The sequence below is a fragment of the Aphelocoma coerulescens genome, unplaced genomic scaffold (assembly GCF_041296385.1).
Source record: "Aphelocoma coerulescens isolate FSJ_1873_10779 unplaced genomic scaffold, UR_Acoe_1.0 HiC_scaffold_140, whole genome shotgun sequence".
Classification (NCBI taxonomy): domain Eukaryota; kingdom Metazoa; phylum Chordata; class Aves; order Passeriformes; family Corvidae; genus Aphelocoma; species Aphelocoma coerulescens.
Window position 1 is genome coordinate 35227 of NW_027183492.1, and position 27957 is coordinate 63183.

At 58.3% G+C, this 27957-nt stretch overlaps 1 protein-coding gene across 1 annotated transcript in view; it reads left to right on the forward strand.

Annotated features, from left to right (window-relative positions):
- Positions 1-62: 62 nt before the first annotated feature.
- ABCF1 (ATP binding cassette subfamily F member 1) overlaps positions 63-27957 on the forward strand; it is a 28561-nt gene continuing 666 nt past the window's right edge. Inside the window, exons 1-24 of the mRNA XM_068998651.1 lie at positions 63-147; positions 1080-1126; positions 1227-1313; positions 2725-2869; positions 2960-2994; positions 6104-6196; positions 7709-7774; positions 8133-8189; positions 8330-8407; positions 9364-9444; positions 10254-10379; positions 13249-13349; positions 13468-13553; positions 15465-15604; positions 17700-17848; positions 19128-19211; positions 20177-20301; positions 23066-23178; positions 24128-24299; positions 24960-25034; positions 25501-25571; positions 26019-26051; positions 26606-26774; positions 27629-27693. Of these exons, the coding sequence (XP_068854752.1) occupies positions 63-147; positions 1080-1126; positions 1227-1313; positions 2725-2869; positions 2960-2994; positions 6104-6196; positions 7709-7774; positions 8133-8189; positions 8330-8407; positions 9364-9444; positions 10254-10379; positions 13249-13349; positions 13468-13553; positions 15465-15604; positions 17700-17848; positions 19128-19211; positions 20177-20301; positions 23066-23178; positions 24128-24299; positions 24960-25034; positions 25501-25571; positions 26019-26051; positions 26606-26774; positions 27629-27693 (2283 nt within the window). The remainder of the gene's footprint in view (positions 148-1079; positions 1127-1226; positions 1314-2724; positions 2870-2959; positions 2995-6103; positions 6197-7708; positions 7775-8132; positions 8190-8329; positions 8408-9363; positions 9445-10253; positions 10380-13248; positions 13350-13467; positions 13554-15464; positions 15605-17699; positions 17849-19127; positions 19212-20176; positions 20302-23065; positions 23179-24127; positions 24300-24959; positions 25035-25500; positions 25572-26018; positions 26052-26605; positions 26775-27628; positions 27694-27957) is intronic.

Here is a 27957-nt window from a genome sequence, read left to right on the forward strand (position 1 = left end):
GCGCGGACCAATGGGAAGCGGCGGCCCGGCCCGGAAGAGGCGCGGTTCGGCGGTGGCGGCGCATGCGCAGAGCGCGGTGCCCGGCCATGCCGAAGGGAGCGCGGCCGGCGGGGGCCAAGCAGGAGGAATGGAAGGGGGGGGAGGAGGGTGAGACCCCCGGGATGGGACCCCGGGACTGAGGGGGGGACCCCGGGATGGGACCCCCGGGATTGGGGAGGGGGAGGAGGGTGAGACCGCCGGGACCCCCGGGATGGGACCCCCGGGGCTGAGGGGGGGGACCCCGGGATGGGACCCCCGGGATTGGGGGGGGGAGGAGGGTGAGACCCCCGGGCTGAGAGGGAACCCCGGGACGGGACCCCGGGATTTGGGGGGAGAGCCCGGAATGGGACTCCGGGGACTGAGGGGGGGGACCCCGGGACAGGACCCGGGGGATTTGGGGGGAACCCCGGGACGGGACCCCTCAGGATCCCCAGGATGGGGGGAGGGGAAGGGGAGACCCCCGGGACCCCCGGGATTTGGGGGGAGACTCCGAGATGGGACCCCCGGGACTGGGGGGGGGGTAGGAGGGTGAGACCCCCGGGCTGAGGGGGGGACCCGGGGATGGCACCCCGGGATTTGGGGGGAGAGCCCGGGATGGGACACCCGGGACTGAGGGGGGACCCCGGGACGGGACCCCTCAGGATCCCCAGGATGGGGGGAGAGGAAGGGGAGACCCCCAGGATTGAGGGGAGAGCCCGGGATGGGACTCCTGGGACTGAGGGGGGACCCCTGGATGGGGCCTCGGGATTTGGGGGGAAACCCTGGGACAAGGCCCCTGGGATTTGGGGGGAGACCCCAAGATGGGACCCCCGGGATTTGGGGATTTGGGGAGGAGGGTGAGCCCCCCTTTCTGTGAGGGGAGACCTCCCCTTTTTTGGGGCAAACCCGTCCCTTTTGGGGAGGAATCCCCCCCTTTGTGGGGTCCGGGCTGCGCTGAAGGACCAAACCCCAAATTCCGGGGAGGGCTTTTGCCACAAATCCTCGGATTTTGGGGCACCCCAGACCCCATTTCCTCCCTCCCTCCCCTCCCCCCCACCCAGACCAACCGGTCAAGAAGGGCAGGAAGGACCGGAAAGGCAAAAAATCCGTGAGTGACCCCTGACCTTTGACCCCGGCCCCTCCCCCAATTCCTGGGGCCCCTCCCCGGAGCTCCGGAGCGGCCCCAAAATCGCCCGAATTCCCCCCAGTTTTTCGAGGAGCTGGCGGAGGAGGAGAAGGCGGCGCCGGCCGAGGCCCCCCCGGCCCCTGAGAAGGAGGGGCTGCCCCCGCCCCAGGTTAATTAGGGAGGGGTTAATGAGGGGGGCGGGGCTTGGGGAGGAGCCGAGGGGGGAGGGGGGTTGAGGGGGGTGGGGCTTAAAGGGGTGGGGTTGGGGTGGGTGGGGCTTAAGGGCGGAAGGGGAGGGGCTTGAGGGGAGGGAGGAAAGGGTGGGGTCAGTGGGAGGGGCCTGAGTTGGGTGTGGTCAGAGTGGGAGGGACTTAGAGGGGTGTGGCCGCTGTGGGTGTGGCTTAATTTGGGTGTGGCCAGAGTGGGAGGGGCCTAAGTTGGGTGTGGTCAGAGTGGGAGGAGCTTAAACTGGGTGTGGTTTAGATTGGGAGGGGCTTAGAGGGGCGTGGCCGGAGTGGGAGGGGCTTAAAGGGGTTTGTGGAGAGTGGGAGGGGCTTGGTTTGGGTGCGGTCAGAGTGGGAGGGGCTTGGAGGGGCATGGCCCGGCTGGGAGGAGCTAAATTGGGTGCGGCCTAAGTGGGAGGGGCTTATTTTGGGTGTGGTCAGAGTGGGAGGGACTTAGAGGGGTGTGGCCAGTGTGGGTGTGGCTTAATTTGGGTGTGGCCAGAGTGGGAGGGGCTTATTTTGGGTGTGGCCGGAGTGGGAGGGGCTTAAAGGGGTTTGTGGAGAATGGGAGGGGCTTAAATGGGCGTGGCCTGGGTGGGAGGGGCTTAAATGGGCGTGGTCGGAGTGGGAGGGGCTTGGAGGGGCGTGGCCAGGGGTGGGAGGAGCTAAATTGGGTGTGGCCTAAGTGGGAGGGGCTGATTTTGGGTGTGGTCAGAGTGGGAGGGGCTTAGAGAGGTGTGGTCAACATGGGAGGAGCTTAAATGGGTGTGGCCAGAGTAGGCGTGGCTTAAATTGGGGGTGGCCGGCATGGGAGGGGCTTAGAGGGGTGTGGCTTCAGTGGGAGGAGCCAAATTGGGTGTGGCCTAAGCGGGCGGGGCTTAAATTGGGTGTGGCCAGAGTGGGAGGGGCTTAGAGGGGCGTGGCTTCAGTGGGAGGAGCCAAATTGGGTGTGGCCTAAGCGGGCGGGGCTTAAATCGGGTGTGGCCAGAGTGGGAGGGGCTTAGAGGGGCGTGGCTTCAGTGGGAGGAGCCAAATTGGGTGTGGCCTAAGTGGGCGGGGCTTAAATCGGGTGTGGTCAGAGTGGGAGGGGCTTAGAGGGGTGTGGCTTCAGTGGGAGGAGCCAAATTGGGTGTGGCCTAAGTGGGCGGGGCTTAAATCGGGTGCGGCCGGAGTGGGAGGGGCTTAAAGGGGCGTGGCCCAAGCGGGCGGAGCCTCCCCCAACCCGGCTCCCCCCCGGGCAGGCCGCTAACGAGCGGCGAGCAGAGGCTCATTAAGGGCCGCTGGGCGCTAATTAAGGGCCGCTGGGCGCTAATTAAGGGCTGCTGGGCGCTCATGAAGGGTCCCCAACCCCCGCAGGGCTCCCGGAAGAGGCGGGAGCGCCGCAAGGAGCCGCGGCGGCCCCGGGGCGCGGAGCCCGAGCCCGAGGAGGCCGAGCTGAGCCGGCGGCTCCGGGCCCTGGCGGCCGCCGAGGACGAGGAGGAGGAGGAGGAGGAGGAGGAAGGTCCAGGAGGGGAATTTGGGGGGTCCCTGGGGGGGGGTTCTGAGCCCTCAGTGACCCCCCCTCCCCCCCTTTCCCGAAATGTTCCCGCAGTTCCGGCGGCGCGGAAAGGAGGGAGGAGGAGGAAGGTGAGGGGGGAGGGGGGGGGGGCTGGGAGTGGGGGGAGGGGCGGGGAGTGAGGGGGAGGGGGGGGGGAAAGGAGGATCCCAAAGTGAGGGGGGAAAAAGCCCAAAATGAGGGGAAAAATATCCCAAAATGAGGGGAAACAAACCCAAAACGAGGGGAAAAAAGCCGAAAATGCGGGGAAAAAACCCCGAAATGAGAACCCCAAAGCAAGGAGAAAAAAAACGTGAAACAAGGGGAAAAAAACCCAAAATGAGGGGAAAAATCCCAAAATGAGGGGAAAAAAACCCAAAATGAGGGGAAAAAAACCCAAAGTGAGGGGAAAAAAACCCAAAGTGAGGGGAAAAATCCCAAAATGAAGGAAAAAACTCAGAATGAGGGAAGAAAACCCCAAAATGAGGAAAAAAATGCCAAAATGAAGGGAAAGAACCCAAAATGAGGGGAAAAACCCCAAAGTGAGGAGAAAAAAACCCAAAAGGAGGGGAAAACCCCAAAGCAAGGGGAAAAAACCCAAAATGAGGGGAAAAAATCCCAAAATGAGGGGAAAAACCCCAAATGAGGGAAACAACCCCAAAATGAGGGAAAAAGCCCAAAAGAGGGGAAAAAAACCCAAAACGAGGAGGAAAAACCCCCAAATGGGGGAAAAAAATCAAAAATGAGGGGAAAAAAACCTAAAAGGCGGGGAAAAAACCCAAAATGAGGGAAAAAACCCAAAATGAGGGGAAAAAGCCCCAAAATGAGGGGAAAAAACCCCAAAATGAGGGGAAAAGACCTAAAATGAGGGGAAAAACCTGAAGAGAGGGAAAAAAAGCCTAAAATGAGATAGGAAAACCCCAAAATGAGGGAAACAACCCCAAAATGAGGGGGAAAACCCCGAAGCGAGGGGAGAAAACCCAAAATGAGGGAAAAGGAGGCTGGAACTGGGGGAGAAACCCCAAAACGAGGGGAAAAAACACAAAATGGGGGGAAAAACCCCAAAATGAGGGAAAAAACACCAAAATGAGGGAAACAATCCCAAAACAAGGAGAAAAAGCCCCAAAACGAGGGGAAAAAACCCCAAATGAGGGGGGGAAAACCTGAAATGAGGGGAAAAAACCCAAAATGAGGGGAAAAAACCCAAAATGAGGGGAAAAATATCCCAAAATGAGGGAAACAAACCCAAAACGAGGGGAAAAAAGCTGAAAATGCGGGGAAAAAACCCCAAAATGAGAACCCCAAAACAAGGAGAAAAAAAACTGTGAAACAAGGGGAAAAAAACCCAAAATGAGGGGAAAAAAAACCCAAAATGAGGGGAAAAAAACCAAAATGAGGGGAAAAAAACCCAAAGTGAGGGGAAAAAAACCCAAAGTGAGGGGAAAAATCCCAAAATGAAGGAAAAAACTCAGAATGAGGGAAGAAAACTCCAAAATGAGGAAAAAAATGCCAAAATGAAGGGAAAGAACCCAAAATGAGGGGAAAAAACCCCAAAGTGAGGAGAAAAAAACCCAAAAGGAGGGGAAAAACCCCAAAGCGAAGGGAAAAAAACCCAAAATGAGGGGAAAAAATCCCAAAATGAGGGGAAAAACCCCAAATGAGGGAAACAACCCCAAAATGAGGGAAAAAGCCCAAAAGAGGGGAAAAATATCCCAAAATGAGGGGAAACAAACCCAAAACGAGGGGAAAAAAGCCGAAAATGCGGGGAAAAAACCCCAAAATGAGAACCCCGAAACAAGGAGAAAAAAAACGTGAAACAAGGGGAAAAAAACCCAAAGTGAGGGGAAAAAAACCCAAAGTGAGGGGAAAAATCCCAAAATGAAGGAAAAAACTCAGAATGAGGGAAGAAAACCCCAAAATGAGGAAAAAAATGCCAAAATGAAGGGAAAGAACCCAAAATGAGGGGAAAAACCCCAAAGTGAGGAGAAAAAAACCCAAAAGGAGGGGAAAACCCCAAAGCGAGGGGAAAAAAACCCAAAATGAGGGGAAAAACCCCAAAATGAGGGGAAAAACCCCAAATGAGGGAAACAACCCCAAAATGAGGGAAAAAGCCCAAAAGAGGGGAAAAAAACCCAAAACGAGGAGGAAAAACCCCAAAATGGGGGAAAAAAAAACAAAAATGAGGGGAAAAAAACCTAAAAGGCGGGGGAAAAAACCCAAAATGAGGGAAAAAACCCAAAATGAGGGGAAAAAGCCCCAAAACGAGGGGAAAAAAACCCAAAATGAGGGGAAAAGACCTAAAATGAGGGGAAAAACCTGAAGAGAGGGAAAAAAAAGCCTAAAATGAGATAGGAAACCCCCAAAATGAGGGAAACAACCCCAAAATGAGGGGGAAAAACCCCAAAATGAGGGGGAAAACCCCAAAGCGAGGGGAGAAAACCCAAAATGAGGGAAAAGGAGGCTGGAACTGGGGGAGAAACCCAAAACGAGGGGAAAAAACCCAAAATGGGGGGAAAAACCCCCAAATGAGGGAAACAATCCCAAAACAAGGAGAAAAAGCCCCAAAACGAGGGGGAAAAACCCCAAATGAGGGGGGAAAACCTGAAATGAGGGGAAAAAACCCAAAATGAGGGGAAAAAAACCCAGAATGAGGAAAAAAACCCCAAAAGGTGAGAAAAAAACCCAAAATGAGGGGAAAAAACCCCAAAAGGAGGAAAAAAACCCCAAAAGGAGGGAAAAAAATCCCCAAATGAGGGGAAAAAAAACCCAAAATGAGGAAAAAAAAACCCCAAAAGAGAGAAAAAAACCCAAAATGAGGGAAACAAGCCCAAAATGAGGGGGAAAAACCCCAAAATGAGGGGAAAAAAACCCAAAATGAGGAAAAAAAAACCCAAAAAGAGAGAAAAAAACCCAAAATGAGGGAAACAACTCCAAAACGAGGGGAAAAAACCCTAAAATGAGGGGGAAAAGCCCCAAAACGAGGGGAAAAAACCCCAAATGAGGGGGAAAAGCCCCAAAACGAGTGGGAGAAACCCCCCAGAAATGGGGATTTTATAGGAACGGCCCCAAAAAAAGGAAAAAGGGGGAAAAAACGGAATAAAAACCCCAAATTTGGGCGGTTTGGGGGGTTCAGGGTGGGGCTGGCTGGGATTTTGGGGTGAAACGTGACGAGTTTGGGGTTTTTTGGGGTGTTTTTTGTAGGGTGGGAACGTCTTTGCTGCGCTGAGCCGGGAGCTGAGCGAGGACGAGGAGGAGGAGGAGGAGGAGAAAACCCCAAAAGGGAAAAGCGCCGAGGTGGGGCCGGCCCGGGGTTCCAAAGAGCCCAAAATCCCGGGAAAAAAACCCCAAAAAATGGGGGAAAAATTGAGAATAATTCCAAATAATTTCCTGGATTTTTGGGAAAAAAAAAACCCTTTAAGAGAACCTTTAAAAATCCCTTAAAAACTCTTTAAAAAACCCTTAAAAATCCCTTAAAAAACCTTTAAAAACCCTTAAAAATCTCTTAAAAATCTCTTAAAAAAGTCTTAAAAAATCTTTTAAAAACCTTTAAAATTCCTTTTAAAAAGCCTTAAAAATCCCTTTAAAAAGCCTTAAAAATGCCTTAAAAAACCTTTTAAAAAACCCTTTAAAAAAACCCTAAAAAGCTGTTTAAAAACCCTTTAAAAATCTCTTAAAAAATCCTTTAAAAAACCCTTTAAAAATCTCTTATTAAACTCTTTAAAAACCCTTTAAAAATCCCTTAAAAAATCCTTTAAAAAACCTTTAAAAAACTCTTAAAAAGCCTTTTAATAAAACCCTTTAAAAACCCTTAAAAAACCTTTAAAAAACCCTTAAAAAACCTTTAAAAATCCTTAAAAATCTCTTAAAAAACCCTTAAAAATCCCTTAAAAACTCCTAAAAATCCCCTAATAAACCTTTAAAAAACTCATTAAAAACTTTTAAAAAAACCCTTAAACAACCCTTAAAAAACCCTTAGAAAACCTCTTAAAAAATCTCAAAGTCCTTGGAAAAACCCCAAAAAATGCGGGAAAAATTCAAAATAATTTCAAAAAATTTCCTGAATTCCTGAGAAAAAACCCTTTAAAAAACCCTTAAAAATCCCTTAAAAAACCTTTAAAAAAACCCTTTAAAAATCCTTAAAAAACGTTTAAAAGAACCCTTAAAAATCCCTTAACAAACCCTTAAAAAACCCTTAAAAATCCCTTAAAAAAACCCTTTAAAAAACCCTTAAAAATCCCTTAAAAAACCTTTAAAAAAACCCTTTAAAAATCCTTAAAAAACGTTTAAAAGAACCCTTAAAAATCCCTTAACAAACCCTTAAAAAACCCTTAAAAATCCCTTAAAAAAACCCTTTAAAAAACCCTTAAAAATCCCTTAAAAAACCTTTAAAAGAACCCTTAAAAATCCCTTAACAAACCCTTAAAAAACCCTTAAAAATCCCTTAAAAAACCTTTAAAAAACCCTTTAAAAAACCCTTAAAAAACCCTTAAAAAACCCTGAAAAACCCTTAAAAAACCCTTAAAAAACTCCTTAAAGGAACCCTTAAAAAACCTTTAAAAATCCCTTAAAAATCCCTTAAAAAACTTTTAAAAAACCCTCAAAAAATCTTTAAAAGATCTTTAAGAAACCCTTTAAAAACCCTTAAAAAACCCTTAAAAAACCCTTAAAAATTCCTTAAAAAAACCCTTAAAAATCCCTTAAAAAAACCTCACTAAAAACCCTTAAAAACCCCTTAAAAAAATCCCTTTTTAACCCCTCGGGGAGCCCCAAAATCCCCCGAAAAAGCCCCAAAACGGCTCCCGGCAGGAGGAAGAGGAGGGCGCCCGGAGGAGGAAGAGCCGCAGGAACGAGAGGCCCAAAGGGAAGCGGCAGGTGCGAGATTTTGGGGCTTTTCCCTCCTTTTTGGGGTTTTTTGTTTCCTACTTTTGGGGGTGGCAACCCTGAAATACCCCAAATTCCCCCAAAATCCCCCAAATGACCCCAAATTCCCCCAAATTCCCCAAATCTCCCCCAAATTCCCCCCCAAAACCCCCCAAATTCCCCCAAATTCCCCCAAAATCCCCCAAATTCCCCCACATTCCCCCCAAATGACCCCAAATTACCCCAAATTACCCCAAATTCCCCCAAATTCCCCCAAATGCCCCCAAATTCCCCCCAATTCCCCCAAATTCCCCCCAAATGACCCCAAATTACCCCAAATGACCCCAAATTTTGGCCCCAAAATCCTCAGGGCAAATCCCCCAGCGAGGATGAGGCCGAAGGCTCCGAGGAGGCCAAAGGCACGAAGGTAAAATGGGGGGAAAATTGGGGGTTTTGGGGTTTTTGGGGGGTTTTTTTTGGGTTTTTTGGGGGTTTTTGGGGTTTTGGGGGGTTTTTGCGGGAGGGTGAGACCCCAAAATTGGGGTTTTTGACCCCATTTTGTGGCAGAAGGAGATCCCGGCTCTGAGGGAGGAAGAGGAGGAGGAGGAGGAGGAGGAGGAAGGGGCCCGGAAGGGAAGCGAGAACGTGAGTGGGGGGGGCTGGGGGTCCGATTTTGGGGTGCCTGGGGGGATTTTGGGGTCCCTGAGGATTTTTGGGGTCCCTGGGGTGGTTTTGGGGGTGTTTTGGGGGTCCCTGAGGAGTTTTGGGGTCCCTGGGCTGGTTTGGGGGTCCCTGAGGTGGTTTTGGGGTCCCTGGGGCATTTTTGGGGGTCCCTGAGGGTGGTTTTGGGGTCCCTGCAGTGGTTTTGGGGTGCCTGAGGAGTTTTGGGGTCCCTGGGGTGGTTTTGGGGATATTTTGGGGTCCCTGGGGTGGTTTTGAGGTGCCTGGGGTGGTTTTGGGGGTATTTTGGGATCCCTGAGGTGATTTCTGGGGTCCCTGGGGTAATTTTTGGGGTCCCTGGGATGGCTTTGGGGTCCGTGGGGTGATTTTGGGGTCCCTGAGGAGTTTTGGGGTGCCTGGTATGGTTTTGGGGGTATTTTGGGGTCCCTGGGCTGGTTTTGGGGTCCCTGAGGATTTTTGGGGTCCCTGGGGGGATTTTTGGGGTCCCTGGGGTGGTTTTGGGGGTATTTTGGGATCCCTGGGATGATTTTTGGGGTCCCTGGGGGGATTTTTGGGGTCCCTGGCATGGCTTGGGGGTCTGTGGGGTGGTTTTGGGGTCCCTGAGGAGTTTTGGGGTGCCTGGTATGGTTTTGGGGGTATTTTGGGGTCCCTGGGCTGGTTTTTGGGGTCCCTGAGGATTTTTGGGGTCCCTGGGGGGATTTTTGGGGTCCCTGAGGAGTTTTGGGGTCCCAGGGGTGGTTTTGGGGGTATTTTGGGATCCCTGGGATGATTTTTGGGGTCCCTGAGGATTTTTGGGGTCCCTGGGGGGATTTTTGGGGTCCCTGAGGAGTTTTGGGGTCCCAGGGGTGGTTTTGGGGGTATTTTGGGATCCCTGGGATGATTTTTGGGGTCCCTGGGGGGATTTTTGGGGTCCCTGGCAGGAGGACGAGGAGGGGGCGGGGCCGCGGGCGGGGCCGGACGGCCGAGTCAGCAAAAAGGAGAAGAAGAAGATGAAGAAGCAGGTGGGGGGCGGGGCCGGGGGGGTGGGGCTTGGACTTTGGGGGCGGGGCTTGGAATTGGGGGCGTGGTTTAGAAAGGCGTGGCTTTGTGGGTGTGGCACAAGGGGAGTGGCTTCAGAGTGGGTGTGGCCTAACAATGGGCGTGGCCTCCAGGTGGGGGCGTGGCTTGTTGGGGGCGTGGCTCCACGGGGTGCGCACAGGTGGGCGTGGCTAGGCTTTTGGGGGCGTGGCCACACGGTGGGCGTGGCCTCCGGGTGGGCGTGGCCGCCAGGTGGGTGGGGGCTGCAGGTGGGCGTGGCCTTTGGGGGGGGCGTGGCCTCCAGGTGGGTGGAGCCTGCAGGTGGGTGTGGCCTGCAGGTGGGCGTGGCATCCGGGTGGGCGTGGGCTCATGGTGGCCGTGGGCTCATGGTGGGCGTGGCCTCCGGGTGGGTGTGGCCTCCAGGTGGGCGGAGCCTGCAGGTGGGCGTGGCCTCCGGGTGGGTGTGGGCTCATGGTGGGCGTGGCCTCCAGGTTGGTGCACCCTCCAGGTGGGCGTGGCCTCCAGGTGGGTGGGGCCTCCAGGTGGGTGGGGCCTGCAGGTGGGCGTGGCCTCCTGGTGGGCGTGGCCTCCTGGTGGGCGTGGCCTCCGGGTGGGTGTGGGCTCATGGTGGGCGTGGCCTCCAGGCGGGCGTGGCCTCCAGGTGGGCGTGGCCTCCAGGTGGGTGGGGCCTCCCGGTGGGCGTGGCCTCCAGGCGGGCGTGGCCTCCAGGCGGGCGTGGCCTCCCGGTGGGCGTGGCCTCCCGGTGACCCCGCCCCTCCCCGGCCCCGCCCAGGCCGAGTTCCAGCGGCAGGTGGCCTCGCTGCGGGCGGCGGCCGCCTCGGGGGACGGCGACTTCGCCGTGTGCCAGGCCGAGCTCTCCTCGCGCCAGGCCATGCTGGAGAACGCCTCCGACATCAAGGTGAGCCCCAAATCCCAGCAGGGAGCCCCAAAATCCAGCTGGGAGCCCCAAAATTATCCTGGGAGCACCAAAATTATCCTGGGAGCACCAAAATCCCAGCGGGGAGCCCCAAAATCCAACTGGGAGCCCCAAAATCCAACTGGGAGCACCAAAATTATCCTGGGAGCACCAAAATTATCCTGGGAGCCCCAAAATCCACCTGGGAAGCCTCAAAATTATCCTGGGAGCCCCAAAATTATCCTGGGAGCCCCAAAATCCACCTGGGAGCACCAAAATCCACCTGGGAGCACCAAAATTATCCTGGGAGCCCCAAAATCCACCTGGGAAGCCTCAAAATTATCCTGGGAGCCCCAAAATTATCCTGGGAGCACCAAAATCCCACCTGGGAGCCCCAAAATCCAACTGGGAGCACCAAAATCCCAGCTGGGAGCACCAAAATCTGCCTTGGGAGCACCAAAATTATCCTGGGAGCCCCAAATCCCACCTGGGAGCCCCAAAATTATCCTGGGAGCAGCAAAATCCACCTGGGAGCCCCAAAATCCAACTGGGAGCACCAAAATCCAACTGGGAGCCCCAAAATTATCCTGGGAGCACCAAAATCCCAGCTGGGAGCCCCAAAATTCACCTGGGAGCACCAAAATTATCCTGGGAGCACCAAAATTATCCTGGGAGCCCCAAATCCCACCTGGGAGCCCCAAAATCCAGCTGGGAGCACCAAAATTATCCTGGGAGCCCCAAATCCCACCTGGGAGCCCCAAAATCCAACTGGGAGCACCAAAATCCTCCCTGGGAGCGCCAAAATCCTCCCTGGGAGCACCAAAATTCACGTGGGAGCCCCAAAATTCACCTGGGAGCCCCAAAATCTGCCTCGGGAGCCCCAAAATTCACCTGGGAGCACCAAAATTTACCTTGGGAGCCCCAAAATTCGCCTGGGGAGCTCCAAAATTCAACTGGGAGCCCCAAAATCCTCTTTGGGAACCCCAAAATCCTCCCTGGGAGCTCCAAAATCCACCTGGGAGCCCCAAAATCCTCCCTGGGAGCCCCAAAATCTGGCTCGGGAGCCCCAAAATTCACCTGGGGAGCCGCAAAATTTATCTGGGGAGCCCCAAAATTTACCTGGGGAGCCCCAAAATCCTCCCTGGGAGCCCCAAAATCCACCTGGGGAGCCCCAAAATCCACCTGGGAAACCAAAACCCCCCCGAATCACCCCCAAAACCTTCCTGAATCACCCCAAATCCCTGCTGGGACTGCTCAGAATTCCCCCTGGACTCCCCAAATCCTTCAGGGGGTTCCCAAAGCTGCCCCGAGACCCCAAAAATCCTCCTGGAAATGCCCCAAAATCTCCTGGGGGAGCCCAAAAAGGGGGAGGCTGGGACGGACCATTATGTGGGGAAACGGGGGGGCAACGAGACCAAACCATTCCAGGAAAGGGGGGTTTTCCCAGCCCTGAGGGATCCCAGGTGTTTCCCTGATCCCATTCTTCCCATTCTTTCCCTGTTTCTCCCAATTTTTCTCATTATTTCCCTTTTTTTCTCTATTTTTCCCCATTTTTCCCTTTTTTCCCCCCATTTTTCCCCATTTCTCCTTTTTTTTTTCCCATTATTGCCTATTTTATTCTGCTTTTTCTCCTTTTTCCCCCTTTTCCCCCTTTTCCACCCTTTTTTCCCGTTTTTTTTCTGTTTTTCCCCCTTTTCTCCCAATTTTTTCTTTCTCCCCATTTGCCCCGTTTTTTCCCCATTTCCCCATTCCCCCATTTTTCCCCCTTCTTCCCCATTTCTCTCTCTTTTCCCCGTTTTCCCTATTTTTCCCCATTTCCCATTTTTCCCCACTCCCATTTTTCCCGATTTCCCCTGTTTTTGCCCCATTTCCCCCATATTTTTTCCCATTTTTCCCCATTCCCATTTTTCCCGATTTCCCCCATTTTTCCCCCGTTTCCCCATTCCCCCCATTTTTCCCCATTCCCCTTTTTCCCAATTTCCCCGTTTTCCCCCCCATTCCCGTTTTTCCCCATTCCCATTTTTCCCCTTTATTCCCATTTTCCCCGATTTCCCCGTTTTTCTCCCCGTTTTTCCCCATTTCCCCGTTTTCCCCCCCGTTTCCCCCCCGTTTTTCCCCATTTCCCCGTTTTTCCCCGTTTTTCCCCATTTCCCCGTTTTCCCCCCCCGTTTTTCTCCCCATTTCCCCCCCGTTTTCCCCCCGTTTTTCCCCATTTCCCCGTTTTTCCCCATTTCCCCGTTTTTCTCCCCGTTTTCCCCCCCGTTTTTCCCCATTTCCCCGTTTTTCCCCCCGTTTTTCCCCATTTCCCCGTTTTTCCCCATTTCCCCGTTTTCCCCCCGTTTCCCCCCCGTTTTTCCCCATTTCCCCGTTTTCCCCCCGTTTTCCCCCCGTTTTTCCCCATTTCCCCGTTTTTCCCCGTTTCCCCCCCGTTTTTCCCCATTTCCCCGTTTTTTCCCCATTTCCCCGTTTTTCCCCCTGTTTCCCCCCCGTTTTTCCCCATTTCCCCGTTTCCCCCCCGTTTTTCCCCCCGTTTTCCCCCCGTTTTTCCCCATTTCCCCGTTTTTTCCCCCTGTTTCCCCCCCGTTTTTCCCCATTTCCCCGTTTCCCCCCCGTTTTTCCCCCCGTTTCCCCCCCCGTTTTTCCCCATTTCCCCGTTTTTCCCCCCGTTTCCCCCCCGTTTTTCCCGATTTCCCCGTTTTTCCCCCCGTTTCCCCCCCGTTTCCCCCCCGTTTTTCCCCCCGTTTTTCCCGATTTCCCCGTTTTCCCCCCCGTTTTCCCCCCGTTTCCCCCCGTTTTTCCCCATTTCCCCGTTTTCCCCCCGTTTCCCCCCCGTTTTTCCCGATTTCCCCGGTTTTCCCCCCGTTTTTCCCAGCTGGAGCAGTTCAGCATCTCGGCTCACGGCAAGGAGCTCTTCGTCAACGCCGACCTTTACATCGTGGCCGGGCGCCGCTACGGCCTCGTGGGGCCCAACGGGTGCGGATTTGGGGCCAAATCCCGGCCTTTTGGGGCTCCCCCGTCCCCCTGGCCCCCCCCCCCCCCTCGGCCTCGCCGGGGCCGGGATTTGGGGTGAATCCCGGCGTTTTTGGGGCAGGAAGGGGAAGACGACGCTGCTGAAGCACATCGCCAACCGGGCCCTGAGCATCCCGCCCAACATCGACGTGCTGCTCTGCGAGCAGGGTGGGCGCACCTGGGGGGCACCTGGGGGGCACCTGGGGGGCTTAAAACACACCTGGGGGCACCTGGGCACACCTGGGGGGCACCTGGGGGGCACCTGGGCACACCTGGGGGGCACCTGGGGGGCACCTGGGCACACCTGGGGGGCACCTGGGGGGCACCTGGGGGGCTTAAAACACACCTGGGGGCACCTGGGCACACCTGGGGGGCACCTGGGGGCACCTGGGGGCACCTGGGGGGCACCTGGGCACACCTGGGGGCACCTGGGGGGCTGGGACACACCTGGGGGGCACCAGGGGGCACCTGGGGGGCACCTGGGGGGGCTGGGACACACCTGGGGGGCACTGGAGGGCACCTGGGGGGCACCTGGGCACACCTGGGGGCACCTGGGGGGCTGGGACACACCTGGGGGGCACCAGGGGGCACCTGGGGGGCACCTGGGGGGGCTGGGACACACCTGGGGGGCACTGGAGGGCACCTGGGGGCACCTGGACACACCTGGGGGGTCTGGGACATACCTGGGGGGCACGTGGAGGGCACCTGGACACACCTAGGGGGCACCTGGGGGTCTGGGACACACCTGGGGGGCACCTGGGGGCCCCAGGGGGGCACCTGGACATACCTGGGGGGCAGTTGGACATACCTGGGGGGCAACTGGGGGGCACCTGGGTGGCCTGGGACACACCTGGGACACACCTGTGTCTCCTCCGTGCCTCACCTGGGCTCCCCTGTGCCCACCCGTGCCTCACCTGTGCCCACCTGTCCCTTCCTTGTTCCTCACCTGTGCCCACCTGTGCCCACCTGTCCCTTACCTGTGCCCACCTGTCCCCCAGAGGTGCTGGCCGATGACACCCCGGCCGTCCAGGCCGTACTCTGTGCCCACCTGTGCCCACCTGTCGCTCACCTGTGCCCACCTGTCCCCCAGAGGTGCTGGCCGATGACACCCCGGCCGTGCTCTGTGCCCACCTGTGCCCACCTGTCGCTCACCTGTGCCCACCTGTCCCCCAGAGGTGCTGGCCGATGACACCCCGGCCGTCCAGGCCGTGCTCTGTGCCCACCTGTGCCCACCTGTCGCTCACCTGTGCCCACCTGTCCCCCAGAGGTGCTGGCCGATGACACCCCGGCCGTCCAGGCCGTACTCTGTGCCCACCTGTGCCCACCTGTCGCTCACCTGTGCCCACCTGTCCCCCAGAGGTGCTGGCCGATGACACCCCGGCCGTGCTCTGTGCCCACCTGTCCCTCACCTGTGCCCACCTGTCGCTCACCTGTGCCCACCTGTCCCCCAGAGGTGCTGGCCGATGACACCCCGGCCGTCCAGGCCGTGCTCTGTGCCCACCTGTGCCCACCTGTCGCTCACCTGTGCCCACCTGTCCCCCAGAGGTGCTGGCCGATGACACCCCAGCCATGCTCTGTGCCCACCTGTGCCCACCTGTCGCTCACCTGTGCCCACCTGTCCCCCAGAGGTGCTGGCCGATGACACCCCGGCCGTCCAGGCCGTGCTCTGTGCCCACCTGTGCCCACCTGTCGCTCACCTGTGCCCACCTGTCCCCCAGAGGTGCTGGCCGATGACACCCCGGCCGTCCAGGCCGTACTCTGTGCCCACCTGTGCCCACCTGTCGCTCACCTGTGCCCACCTGTCCCCCAGAGGTGCTGGCCGATGACACCCCGGCCGTGCTCTGTGCCCACCTGTCCCTCACCTGTGCCCACCTGTCGCTCACCTGTGCCCACCTGTCCCCCAGAGGTGCTGGCCGATGACACCCCGGCCGTCCAGGCCGTGCTCTGTGCCCACCTGTGCCCACCTGTCGCTCACCTGTGCCCACCTGTCCCCCAGAGGTGCTGGCCGATGACACCCCAGCCATGCTCTGTGCCCACCTGTGCCCACCTGTCGCTCACCTGTGCCCACCTGTCCCCCAGAGGTGCTGGCCGATGACACCCCGGCCGTCCAGGCCGTGCTCCGCGCCGACACCAAGCGCCTGCGGCTGCTGGACGAGGAGCGGCGCCTGCAGCGGCTGCTGGACGGCGGCGACGACGCGGCCGCCGAACGGCTCGAGAAGGTACCTGGGGGTACCTGAGGGGCACCTGGGGGGCTTAAAACACACCTGGGGGGCACCTGGGGGGCACCTGGGGGGCACCTGGGGGGCTTAAAACACACCTGGGGGCACCTGCGGGCACCTGGGGGGCTTAAAACACACCTGGGGGTACCTGAGGGGCACCTGGGGGGCTTAAAACACACCTAGGGGTACCTGGGGGGCTGGGACACACCTGGGGGCACCTGGGCACACCTGGGGGGCACCTGGGGGGGCCTAAAACACACCTGGGGGCACCAGGGGGGCTTAAAACACACCTGGGGGGCACCTGGGGGGCTTAAAACACACCTGGGGGGCACCTGGGAGCACCTGGGGGCACCTGGGGGCCTTAAAACACACCTGGGGGGCACCTGGGGGGGCCTAAAACACACCTGGGGGCACCAGGGGGGCTTAAAACACACCTGGGGGGCACCTGCGGGCACCTGGGGGGGCTGGGGGGCACCTGGGGGCACCTGGGGGGCCTAAAACACACCTGGGGGGCACCTGGGGGGCACCTGGGGGGCACCTGGGGGCACCTGGGGGGCACCTGGGGGGCTTAAAACACACCTGGGGGCACCTGGGGGGGCTGGGGGCACCTAGGGGGGCCTAAAACACACCTGGGGGGGCACCTGGCGGGTACCTGGGGGGGCTGGGGGGCACCTGGGGGAGGCAGGGATGCACCTGGGGGTACCTGGGGGGCAGCTGGGGGGCTTAAAACACACCTGGGGGGCAGCTGGGGGCACCTGTGGGACTGAGATAGACCTGAGGGGCACCAGGGGGGGCTGGGGCGCACCTGGAGAGGGGCAGGGGTGCACCTGGGGGCACCTGGGGGCACCTGGGGAGCCCCAAAATGCGCCCAGAGGCAGCCGGGGATGCCCAGGGCACACCTGGGGCTGTGCCAGGTGGGTGCAGGTGCTCTCAGGTGGCCACAGGTGCCCCGAGGCCAGCTCAGGTGCTTTCAGGTGCTCTCAGGGGCCCATAGGTGGGTGCAGGTGGGTGCAGGTGGGCGCAGGTGCCCATAGGTGGGCACTGGTCGGCGCAGGCAGGCGCAGGTGCTCTCAGGTGCTCTCAGGTGCTCTCAGGTGCTCTCGGGTGCTCTCAGGTGGGCGCAGGTGCCCCGCAGATGCCCGAGGCTGGCTCAGGTGCCCATAGGCGGGCACAGGTGCCCCCGCAGGTGCCCGAGGCTGGCTCAGGTGTCCGAGGCCAGCCCAGGTGCTCAGGTGCCCAAGGCTGGCTCAGGTGCCCGAGGCTGCCTCAGATGCTCCCAGGCCGGCTCAGGTGCCCCACAGGTGCCCGAGGCCGGCCCAGGTGCCCCAGGCCAGCCCAGGTGCTGAGGTGCCCGAGGCCAGCTCAGGTGCTCTCAGGTGCCCCCAGGCCAGCCCAGGTGCTGAGGTGCCCGAGGCTGCCCGAGGCCGGCCCAGGTGCTGAGGTGCCCGAGGCTGGCTCAGGTGCCCGAAGCCAGCCCAGGTGCTGAGGTGCCCCAGGCCGGCCCAGGTGCTGAGGTGCCCCAGGCCGGCCCAGGTGCTGAGGTGCCCGAGGCCAGCCCAGGTGCTCTCAGGTGCCCCCAGGCCAGCCCAGGTGCTCTCAGGTGCCCGAGGCCAACCCAGGTGCTGAGGTGCCCCCAGGCCGGCCCAGGTGCCCCCAGGCCAGCCCAGGTGCTCTCAGGTGCCCCTAGGCCAGCCCAGGTGCTGAGGTGCCCGAGGCTGGCCCAGGTGCTGAGGTGCCCGAGGCTGGCCCAGGTGCTCTCAGGTGCCCCCAGGCCAGCCCAGGTGCTGAGGTGCCCGAGGCCAGCCCAGGTGCTCTCAGGTGCCCGAGGCCGGCCCAGGTGCTGAGGTGCCCCAGGCCAGCCCAGGTGCTGAGGTGCCCGAGGCTGCCCAAGGCCAGCCCAGGTGCTGAGGTGCCCGAGGCCAGCCCAGGTGCTGAGGTGCCCCTAGGCCAGCCCAGGTGCTCTCAGGTGCCCGAGGCCAACCCAGGTGCTGAGGTGCCCCCAGGCCAGCCCAGGTGCTCTCAGGTGCCCCAGGCCAGCCCAGGTGCTCTCAGGTGCCCAAGGCCGGCCCAGGTGCTGAGGTGCCCGCCCCCGCAGGTGTACGAGGAGCTGCGGGCCATCGGGGCGGCGGCGGCCGAGGCCAAGGCGCGGCGGATCCTGGCGGGGCTGGGCTTCACCCCCCCCATGCAGAACCGCGCCACCCGCAAGTTCTCGGGGGGCTGGAGGATGAGGGTGTCCCTGGCCAGGTGAGCCGGGGGGGGGCGGGGAGGGGGCGGGGCTTCCTCCAGGTGTGCCCGGGGAGCGGGGCAGGGAGGGGAGGGGGCGGGGCCTTCTCCAGGTGAGCCGGGGGGGGCGGGGAGGGGGCGGGGCCTCCTCCAGGTGTGCCCGGGGGGCGGGGCAGGGAGGGGGCGGGGCCTCTTCCAGGTGTGCCCGGGGAGCGGGGCAGGGAGGGGAGGGGGCGGGGCCTTCTCCAGGTGAGCCCGGGAGGGCAGGGAGGGGGCGGGGCCTCCTCCAGGTGTGCCCGGGGAGCGGGGCAGGGAGGGGAGGGGGCAGGGCCTTCTCCAGGTGAGCCGGGGGGGGCGGGGAGGGGGCGGGGCCTCCTCCAGGTGTGCCCAGGGGCGGGGCAGGGAGGGGGCAGGGCCTCCTCCAGGTGTGCCCGGGGGGCGGGGCAGGGAGGGGAGGGGGCGGGGCCTTCTCCAGGTGAGCCGGGGGGCAGGGAGGGGGCGGGGCCTCCTCCAGGTGTGCCCGGGGGGCGGGGCAGGGAGGGGAGGGGGCGGGGCCTCCTCCAGGTGTGCCCGGGGGGCGGGGCAGGGAGGGGGCGTGGCCTTCTCCAGGTGTGCCCGGGGGGCAGGGAGGGAGGGGGCGGGGCCTCTTCCAGGTGGGCGCGGCTGGGGGGCAGGGTGTGCCCGGGTGGGTCCCAGGTGTGCCCCAGGTGTCCCTTGGTGGGTCCCAGGTGTGTCCCAGGGGTGTCCCAGGGGTGCCGAGGGGTGCCCCAGGGGTGTCACGAGTGTCCAGGTGTGCCCAGGTGTCCCCTGGTGGGCCCCAGTGGTGTCCAGGGTGCCCAGGTGTGCCCCAGGGGTGTCCCAGGTGTGCCCAGGTGTGTTCCAGGGGTGCCCCAGAGATGTCCAAGGGTGCCCAGGTGTCCCCTGGTGGGCCCCAGGTGTGCCCCAGGTGTCCCCAGGGGTGTCCCAGACATCCCCAGGTGTGCCCCAGGTGTGTCCCAGGTGTCCCAGACATCCCCAGGTGTGCCCCAAGTTTGCCCCAGGTGCCCCCCAGGTGCCCCTAGGTGTCCCCAGGTGCCCCCAGCTGCCCCCAGGTGTGCCCAGGTGCCCCCAGGTGTGTCCCAGGTGTGCCCAGGTGTGCCCCAGCCCCCCCAGGTGCCCCCAGGTGCCCCCAGGTACCCCTCAGGTGTACCCAGGTGTGCCCAGCTGTGCCCCCAGGTACCCCCAGGTACCCCCAGGTACCCCCCAGGTGTGCCCAGGTGCCGCCAGGTGTGCCCAGGTGTGCCCAGCTGTGCTCTGGCAGGGCTCTGTTCCTGGAGCCGACGCTGCTGATGTTGGACGAGCCCACGAATCACCTGGACCTGAACGCCGTCATCTGGCTCAACAAGTGCGGATTTGGGGCAGTTTGGGGCGTTTTGGGCATTTCGGGCATTTTGGGGGGATTTGGGGATTTTTTTCCGGAATTTTCGGGGCGTTCCGGGGGGGATTTTTGGGGGGATTTCCCTGGATTTTGGGGCGTGGGGGGCAGGCGGGCCTTGGGGCTCCAGGGAGGTTTCGGGAATTTTGGGGCATTTCCGGGGGATTTCGGGGATTTTTGGGGCTCTGGAGATCCCGGGGTTTTTTTTTTTTGGTTTTTCCTTTATTTTTTGGGGGGGGGGAATTTCAGGGCGATTTTGGGAATTCCCCGTTTTTTACAAATTTCCCGTTTTTTATGGAATTCCCCGTTTTTCATAAATTCCCCGTTTTTTGCGGAACTTCCCGTTTTTTATAGAATTCCCCGTTTTTTGCAGAATTCCCCATTTTCTATAGAATTTCCCGTTTTTTATGGAATTTCCCAATTTTTATAAATTTCCTGGTTTTTGGGGAATTTCCCATTTTTATGGAATTCCTCATTTTTTACTGAATTTCCTATTTTTTATGGAATTTCCTGGTTTTTATGGAATTTCCCATTTTTTTGTGGAATTTCCCGTTTTTTGTACATTTCCCATTTTTTGCGGAATTTCCCATTTTTATGGAATTTCCTGTTTTCTGCAGAATTTCCTGTTTTTTATAGAATTTCCCATTTTTTTACAGAATTTCCCATTTTTACAGAATTTCCCGTTTTTTGTGGAATTTCCCATTTTTACGGAATTCCCCGTTTTTACACAATTCCCCATTTTTTACAGAATTCCCCATTTTTACCCAATTCCCCATTTTTTACCGAATTCCGCATTTTCTACACAATTCCCCATTTTCTACACAATTCCCCATTTTTTACAGAATTCCCCATTTTTACCCAATTCCCCATTTTTTATAAATTCCCCGTTTTTCCCGAATTCCCCCTTTTTTCCCCCAATTCCCCCCTGCCCGCAGTTACCTGCAGAGCTGGAAGAAGACGCTGCTGGTGGTGAGCCACGACCAGGGGTTCCTGGACGACGTCTGCACCGACATCATCCACCTGGACTCCCAAAAACTGCACTACTACCGTGGGAACTACAGTGAGAGCCGCGGTTTGGGGCGAAAAACCGGGAAAATGGGCAAAAACGGGAAAAATGGGGGAAAAACGGGGAAAAACGGGGGGAAAAATGGGAGAAAAATGGGATAAAAGGGGGGGATTTGGAATTGTCCACCTGGACTCCCAAAAACTGCACTACTACCGCGGGAACTACAGTGAGAGACGGGATTTGGGGCGAAAAACCGGGAAAATGGGCAAAAACGGGAAAAAAAGGCAAAAAAATGGGGAAAAAATGGGGGAAAAATGGGGGGAAAATGGGGAAAAATGGGATAAAAAGGGGGGATTTGGAATTGTCCACCTGGACTCCCAAAAACTGCACTACTACCGTGGGAACTACAGTGAGAGACGGGATTTGGGGTGAAAAACCGGGAAAATGGGCAAAAAATGGAAAAACGGGGAAAAATGGCAAAAATCGGGGGAAAAACAGCAGAAAAATGGGATAAAAAGGGGGGATTTGGAATTGTCCACCTGGACTCCCAAAAACTGCACTACTACCGTGGGAACTACAGTGAGAGCCGCGGTTTGGGGCAAAAAACTGGGAAAATGGGCAAAAACGGGAAAAAAAGGCAAAAAAATGGGGAAAAAATGGGGGAAAAAGGGGGGGAAAATGGGGAAAAATGGGATAAAAAGGGGGGATTTGGAATTGTCCACCTGGACTCCCAAAAACTGCACTACTACCGTGGGAACTACAGTGAGAGCCGCGGTTTGGGGCGAAAAACCGGGAAAATGGGCAAAAATGGGAAAAATGGGGGAAAAACGGGGGAAAAATGGGGAAAATCGGGGGGAAAAATGGGATAAAAGGGGGGGATTTGAAATTGTCCACCTGGACTCCCAAAAACTGCACTACTACCGTGGGAACTACAGTGAGAGCCGGGATTTGGGGCGAAAAACCGGGAAAATGGGCAAAAACGGGAAAAATGGGGGAAAAACGGGGAAAAACGGGGGAAAAATGGGGAAAATTGGGGGGAAAAATGGGAGAAAAATGGGATAAAAGGGGGGGATTTGGAATTGTCCACCTGGACTCCCAAAAACTGCACTACTACCGTGGGAACTACAGTGAGAGACGGGATTTGGGGTGAAAAACCGGGAAAATGGGCAAAAACGGGAAAAATGGGGGAAAAACGGGGAAAAACGGGGGAAAAATGGGGAAAATTGGGGGGAAAAATGGGAGAAAAATGGGATAAAAGGGGGGGATTTGGAATTGTCCACCTGGACTCCCAAAAACTGCACTACTACCGCGGGAACTACAGTGAGAGACGGGATTTGGGGCGAAAAACCGGGAAAATGGGCAAAAACGGGAAAAACAGGGAAAAATGGCAAAAATCGGGGGAAAAACAGCAGAAAAATGGGATAAAAAGGGGGGATTTGGAATTGTCCACCTGGACTCCCAAAAACTGCACTACTACCATGGGAACTACAGTGAGAGCCGGGATTTGGGGTGAAAAACTGGGAAAATGGGCAAAAATGGGAAAAAAAGGCAAAAAAATGGGGAAAAAATGGGGGAAAAAGGGGGGGAAAATGGGGAAAAATGGGATAAAAAGGGGGGATTTGGAATTGTCCACCTGGACTGGCAGAGGCTGCATTGCTACCGTGGGAACTACAGTGAGAGCCGGGGTTTGGGGCGAAAAACCAGGAAAATGGGGAAAAACGGGAAAAATGGGGAAAAACGGCAGAAAAATGGGGGGAAAAGGGGAAAAAAAACCAGAGAAAAATGGGGGAAAAGGGGGGGAATAGGGGAAAATGGGGGAAAAATGGGAACAGGAGTGGGAATGAGAGGGAAATGGGGGAAAATGGGGGAAAAGGGAAAAAAAACAGAGAAAATGGGGGAAAAATGGGGGAAACTGGAATGGGAATGAGAATTGGGAACGGGGGAAACTGGGGAAAAATGAGGAGAAATGAGGGGAAAAGGGGACCGGGAATGGGGGAAAAAGGGGAATAAAGGAGGGAGCAAACAGGGAACGGGAATGGGGGGAGCCCTGGGGGGAGGGGAATGGGAGCCGGGGGGGCCCCGGATGAGCCCCAATTCCCGGGGTGAGCCCCAATTCCCAGATGAGCCCCAATTCCCAGATGAGCCCCAATTCCCGGGGTGAGCCCCAATTCCTGGATGAGCCCCAATTCCCAGGGGGAGCCCCAATTCCCGGGGTGAGCCCCAATTCCCAGGGGGAGCCCCAATTCCTGGATGAGCCCCAATTCCTGGGATGAGCCCCAATTCCCAGATGAGCCCCAATTCCCGGGGTGAGCCCCAATTCCCGGGGTGAGCCCCAATTCCCAGGGGGAGCCCCAATTCCTGGATGAGCCCCAATTCCCGGGATGAGCCCCAATTCCCGGATGAGCCCCAATTCCCGGGATGAGCCCCAATTCCTGGGATGAGCCCGAATTCCCGGGGTGAGCCCCAATTCCCAGGGTGAACCCCAATTCCCGGGATGAGCCCCAATTCCCGGGATGAGCCCCAATTCCCGGGATGATCCCCAATTCCTGGGATGAGCCCCAATTCCCAGGGGGAGCCCCAATTCCCGGATGAGCCCCAATTCCCGGATGAGCCCCAATTCCCGGGATGAGCCCCAATTCCTGGGATGAGCCCCAATTCCCAGATGAGCCCCAATTCCCGGATGAGCCCAAATTCCTGGGATGAGCCCCAATTCCCGGGGTGAGCCCCAATTCCCGGATGAGGCCCAATTCCCAGATGAGCCCCAATTCCCGGATGAGCCCCAATTCCCGGGATGAGCCCCAATTCCCGGCGTCCGCAGTGACCTTTAAGAAGATGTACCAGCAGAAGCAGAAGGAGCTCCTGAAGCAGTTCGAGAAGCAGGAAAAGAAACTGCGGGACCTCAAAGCCGGGGGGAAATCCACCAAGCAGGCGGTGAGGCCTTCCCGGGATGCGGAAATCCCGGGATCTGAGCCCAAAAAACCCGGGATCTGAGCCCAAAAATCACCGGGATCTGAGCCCCAAAAGTCCCGGGGCCTGAGCCCCAAAAATCCCGGGAGCTGAGCCCAAAAAATCCCGGGATCTGAGCCCAAAAAACCCGGGATCTGAGCCCCAAAAATGTCGGGATCTGAGCGTAAAAATCAATGGGATTTGAGCCCTAAATTCTCAGGATCCCAGCTCCAAAATCCTGGGATCTGAACCCAAAAAACCCGGGATCTGAACCCAAAAATCATCAGGATCTGAGCCCAAAAATCCCGGGGCCTGAGCCCAAAAATCCCGGGATCGGAGCCCAAAAATCACCAGGATCGGAGCCCCTAAACCCCGGGATCTGAGCCCAAAAGTCACTGAGATTGGAGCCCAAAAATCGCTGGGATCGGAGCCCCAAAACTCCACGATCTGACCCCAAAATTGCCGGGATCTGACCCTAAAACCCCCCGATGTGACCCCCAAACCCCCCAATCTCACCCCCAAACCCCCCAATCTCACCCCAAACCCCCCGATCTCACCCCAAACTCCCCCATCTCACCCCAACCCCCCCAATCTGCCCCCAAACCCCCCGATCTCACCCCAAACTCCCCCATCTCACCCCAAACCCCCTGATCTGCCCCCCAAACCCCCCGATCTGCCCCCCAACCCCCCCGATCTGCCCCCAAACCCCCCAATCTCACCCCAAACCCCCCGATCTCACCCCAACCCCCCCGATCTGCCCCCAAACCCCCCAATCTCACCCCAAACCCCCCGATCTCACCCCAACCCCCCCAATCTGCCCCCAAACCCCCCGATCTGCCCCCAAACCCCCCCGATCTCACCCCAAACCCCCCGATCTCGCCCCAAACCCCCCGATCTGCCCCCCAAACCCCCCGATCTGCCCCCAATCCCGCAGGAGAAGCAGACCAAGGAGGCGCTGACGCGGAAGCAGCAGAAGTGCCGGCGCCGGGCGCCCGACGAGGGCTCGGCCGAGGCCCCGGAGCTGCTGCGGCGGCCCCGGGAATATTCCGTGCGCTTCACCTTCCCCAACCCGCCCCCCCTGAGCCCCCCCATCCTCGGCCTGCACGGTACCGGCCGGGGGAGGGGCGGGGGAGGGGGATTTGGGGGGTTTTTTGGGGGGTTGGGAAAGGGTCCGGGAGGGATTTTGGGGTGTTTGGGGCGCTCTGCGCACCCGGATTGTTTTCCACAGTTTTGGTTGTTTTGGTATCGCAGGGAAAGGTTTTTGGGGGAGATTTGGGGATTTTGGAGGGGAAACGGGTAATGAGTGGGAGTTTGGGGGGGTTGGGAGGGGATTTGGGGGGGATTTTGGGGTGTTTGGGGCTCTTTCCATGCCTGGATTCATCTCCACGTTTTTGGTATTGCAGGGAAAGGATTTTGGGGGAGATTTGGGGATTTTGGGGGGGAACGGGCAATAAGTGGGGATTTGGGGGGGTTGGGAAAGGGTCTGGGGGGGATTTTGGGGTGTTTGGGGCTTTTTCCCTGCCCAGATTATTCTCAAAGGTTTTGGTTGTTTTGGTATCCCAGGGAAAGGTTTTTGGGGGAGATTTGGGAATTTTGGGGGGGAAACGGGCAATGAGCGGGAATTTGGGGGGGTGGAAGAGGATCCAGGAGGGATTTTGGGGGTCAGGAGGGAATTTGGGGGGGTTCTCGGGGGGGATTTTTGAGGGTTTCAAGTTGGATTTGGGTTGGTTTTTTTTTTCCCCGCTCCCCACCGCCCCAAATCCCAGGCGTGGATTTCGGCTACGAGGGCCAGGAGCTGCTGTTCCGGAACCTGGACTTTGGGATCGACATGGAATCCCGAGGTGGGCCCCAAAAATCCCCGGAATGGCCCCAAAAATCCTCGGAATGGCCCCAAAAATCCCTGGAATGGCCCCAAAAATCCCCGGAATGGCCCCAAAAATCCTCGGAATGGCCCCAAAAATCCCCGGAATGGCCCCGAAATCCCTGGAATGGCCCCAAAAATCTCTGCAATGGCCCCAAAAATCCCTGTGATAGCCCCAAAATCCTTGGAATGGCCCCAAAATCCTTGGATTGGCCCCAAAAATCCCCAGAATGGCCCCAAAATGCTTGGAATGGCCCCAAAAATCCCCAGAATGGCCCCAAAATCCCTACAATGGCCCCAAAAATCACTGGAATGGCCCCAAAATCCTTGGAATGGCCCCAAAATCCCCAAAATGGTCCCAAAATCCCCGAAATGGCCCCAAAATCCCCCCCTGGGGGGGTCAAGGGGACCCCGCCCTAATTCGGGACCCCTCCCCCCATTCCCAGTTTGCATCGTGGGCCCCAACGGGGTCGGGAAGAGCACCCTGCTGCAGCTGCTGACCGGGGCCCTGACACCGGTAGGGACCCCAAAAACGGGGAAGGGGACCCCGAAAATGGGGAGAGGGACCCCAGAAATGGGGAGAGGGACCCCGAAAATGGGGAGAGGGACCCCAAAAATGGGGAGGGGATCCTGAAATGGGGAAAGGGGATCCTAAAAATGTGGAGAGGGACCCCGAAATGGGGCCAGGGAGCCCAAAATGAGGAGAGGGACCCCAAAAATGGGGAGAGGGACCCCGAAATGGGGAGAGAGACCCCAAAAAATGGAGTTAAATGCCAAAAATGGAGAGAGAGGAGCCCAAAAATCTGGGGGAGAAAAAAATCCCAAGGAAAAAGGGGGCGGAGAGGGACCCCGAAAATGGGGAAGGGAACCCCGAAAATTTGGGAATGGGCCCCGGATATTGGGGGGAAACCCCAAAATTTGGGGGGGTTTTTTTTTAACCCTTCCCACGCCGATTTCTCCGCAGCTCCGGGGGCAGATGAGGCGGAACCATCGCCTGGTGAGGGGGCGGGGCCAGAGGGGGCGGGGCCTCGAGGGGCGGGGCTGCGGGTGGGCGTGGCCACAAAAACTACCTGAGAAAAGGGGGGGTGGAGCCTGAAGTGGGCGTGGCACCGAATGTAAATAACCAACAGGGCGTGGCCAAAAAAAGGATGGGTGTGGCCAAAGGGGGCGTGGCTCCATGTGGGCGCGGCCGATTTGGGGGGCGGGGCATGAGAGGGGCGTGACCTCGGGTGGGCGGGGCCACGGGTGGGCGTGGCCACCAAAACTACCTGAGAAAAGGGGTGGAGCCTGAAGTGGGCGTGGCACCAAACATAAATAACCAACAGGGCGTGGCCCAAAGGGGGAGGGGTGTGGCCTAAAGGGGCGTGGTCCAAAGGGGGAGGGGCGTGGCCCAAAGGGGCGTGGGTCCAGGTGGGCGTGGCACTGAATGTAAATAACCAACAGGGCGTGGCCCAAAGGGGCGTGGCCCAAAGGGAGGGGCGTGGCCCAAAGGGGCGTGGCTCCAGGTGGGCGTGGCCCCGTCCCTGAGCGCGCCCCGCCCCGCCCCCGCAGAAGGTGGGGTTCTTTAACCAGCAGGCGGCCGAGCAGCTGCGGCTGGAGGAGACGGCGGCCGAGTTCCTGCAGCGCAGCTTCAACCTCGCCCACCAGGACGCCCGGCGCTGCCTCGGCCGCTTCGGCCTCGAGGGCCACGCCCACACCCTGCAGATGGCCAAGCTCTCGGGTGGGCGGGGCACGCGGGGCTGCTGGTTTCTGGGGTGCGGCTAGTGAGCGGTGGGGTGTGGCTAGTGATTTATGAGGTGGTTAGTGATTTGTGGGGTGTGGCTAGTGGGTTTTGGGTGTGGCTAGTGATTTGTGGGGTGTGGCTAGTGAGTTTTGGGGTGTAGCTAGTGATTGATCAGGTGGGTTGTGATTTCAGGGGTGTGGCTAGTGAGTTTTGGCATGTGGCTAGTGAGTTTTGGGGTGCGGCTAGTGATTTGTGGGGTGTGGCTAACAATTTGTGAGGTGGCTAGGGATTTCTGAGGTGTGGCTAGTGCATTGTGTGGTGTGGCTAGCGAGTTGTGCGGTATGCCTAGTGATTTGTGAGGTGTGCCTAGTGATTTTTGGGGTGTGCCTAGTGATTTTTGGGGTGTGGCTAGTGAGTTGTGAGGTGCGGCTAGTGAGTTTTGGGGGCATAGTTAGTGACCGATGAGGTGGCTAGTCATCTGTGGGGTGTGGCTACCCCGTGTAGGGGCGTGGCTGCTGCCGAAGGGGGCGGGGCTTTATCTCGGTCAGGTTTTAGGGTGCGCTGGCCCTTTAAGAACAGGGTGTGGCTTTGGGGGCGGGGCTCTGGCAGGGGGCGGGGCCAGTGCAGTGAGGGACGGGTGGGGGAGGGGCGGGGTTTAATGGGGGCGGGGCCTGTCCGGTGGGGGCGGGGCTTGGCCAGACCGACCAATGGGCATCGCTGAAAAGGGGGCGTGGCCTGGGAGGGGGGCGTGGCCGCTCAGGGGGGCGTGGCCGGGTTTGACGGACAGCCCCGGCGGCCAATCGGCGCTCGGCGGGCGGAGCCGGCGCTGACCCCGCCCCCTTTGCCGCCAGGCGGGCAGAAGGCGCGGGTGGTGTTTGCCGAATTGTCCTGCCGGGAGCCCGACGTGCTCATCCTGGTGAGGGCGGGGCCGGGGAGGGAGGGGCCGGGTGGGGGAGGGGCACATCCCGGTGTGGCCACGCCCGAGTGACCCCTTGACCCCCCCAGACCCAACAGCCTCATCCTGGGTGGGGGAGGGGCACATCCCGGTGTGGCCACGCCCGAGTGACCCCTTGACCCCCCAGACCCAACAGCCTCATCCCGGGTGGGGGAGGGGCACATCCCGGTGTGGCCACGCCCGAGTGACCCCTTGACCCCCCCCCCAGACCCAACAGCCTCATCC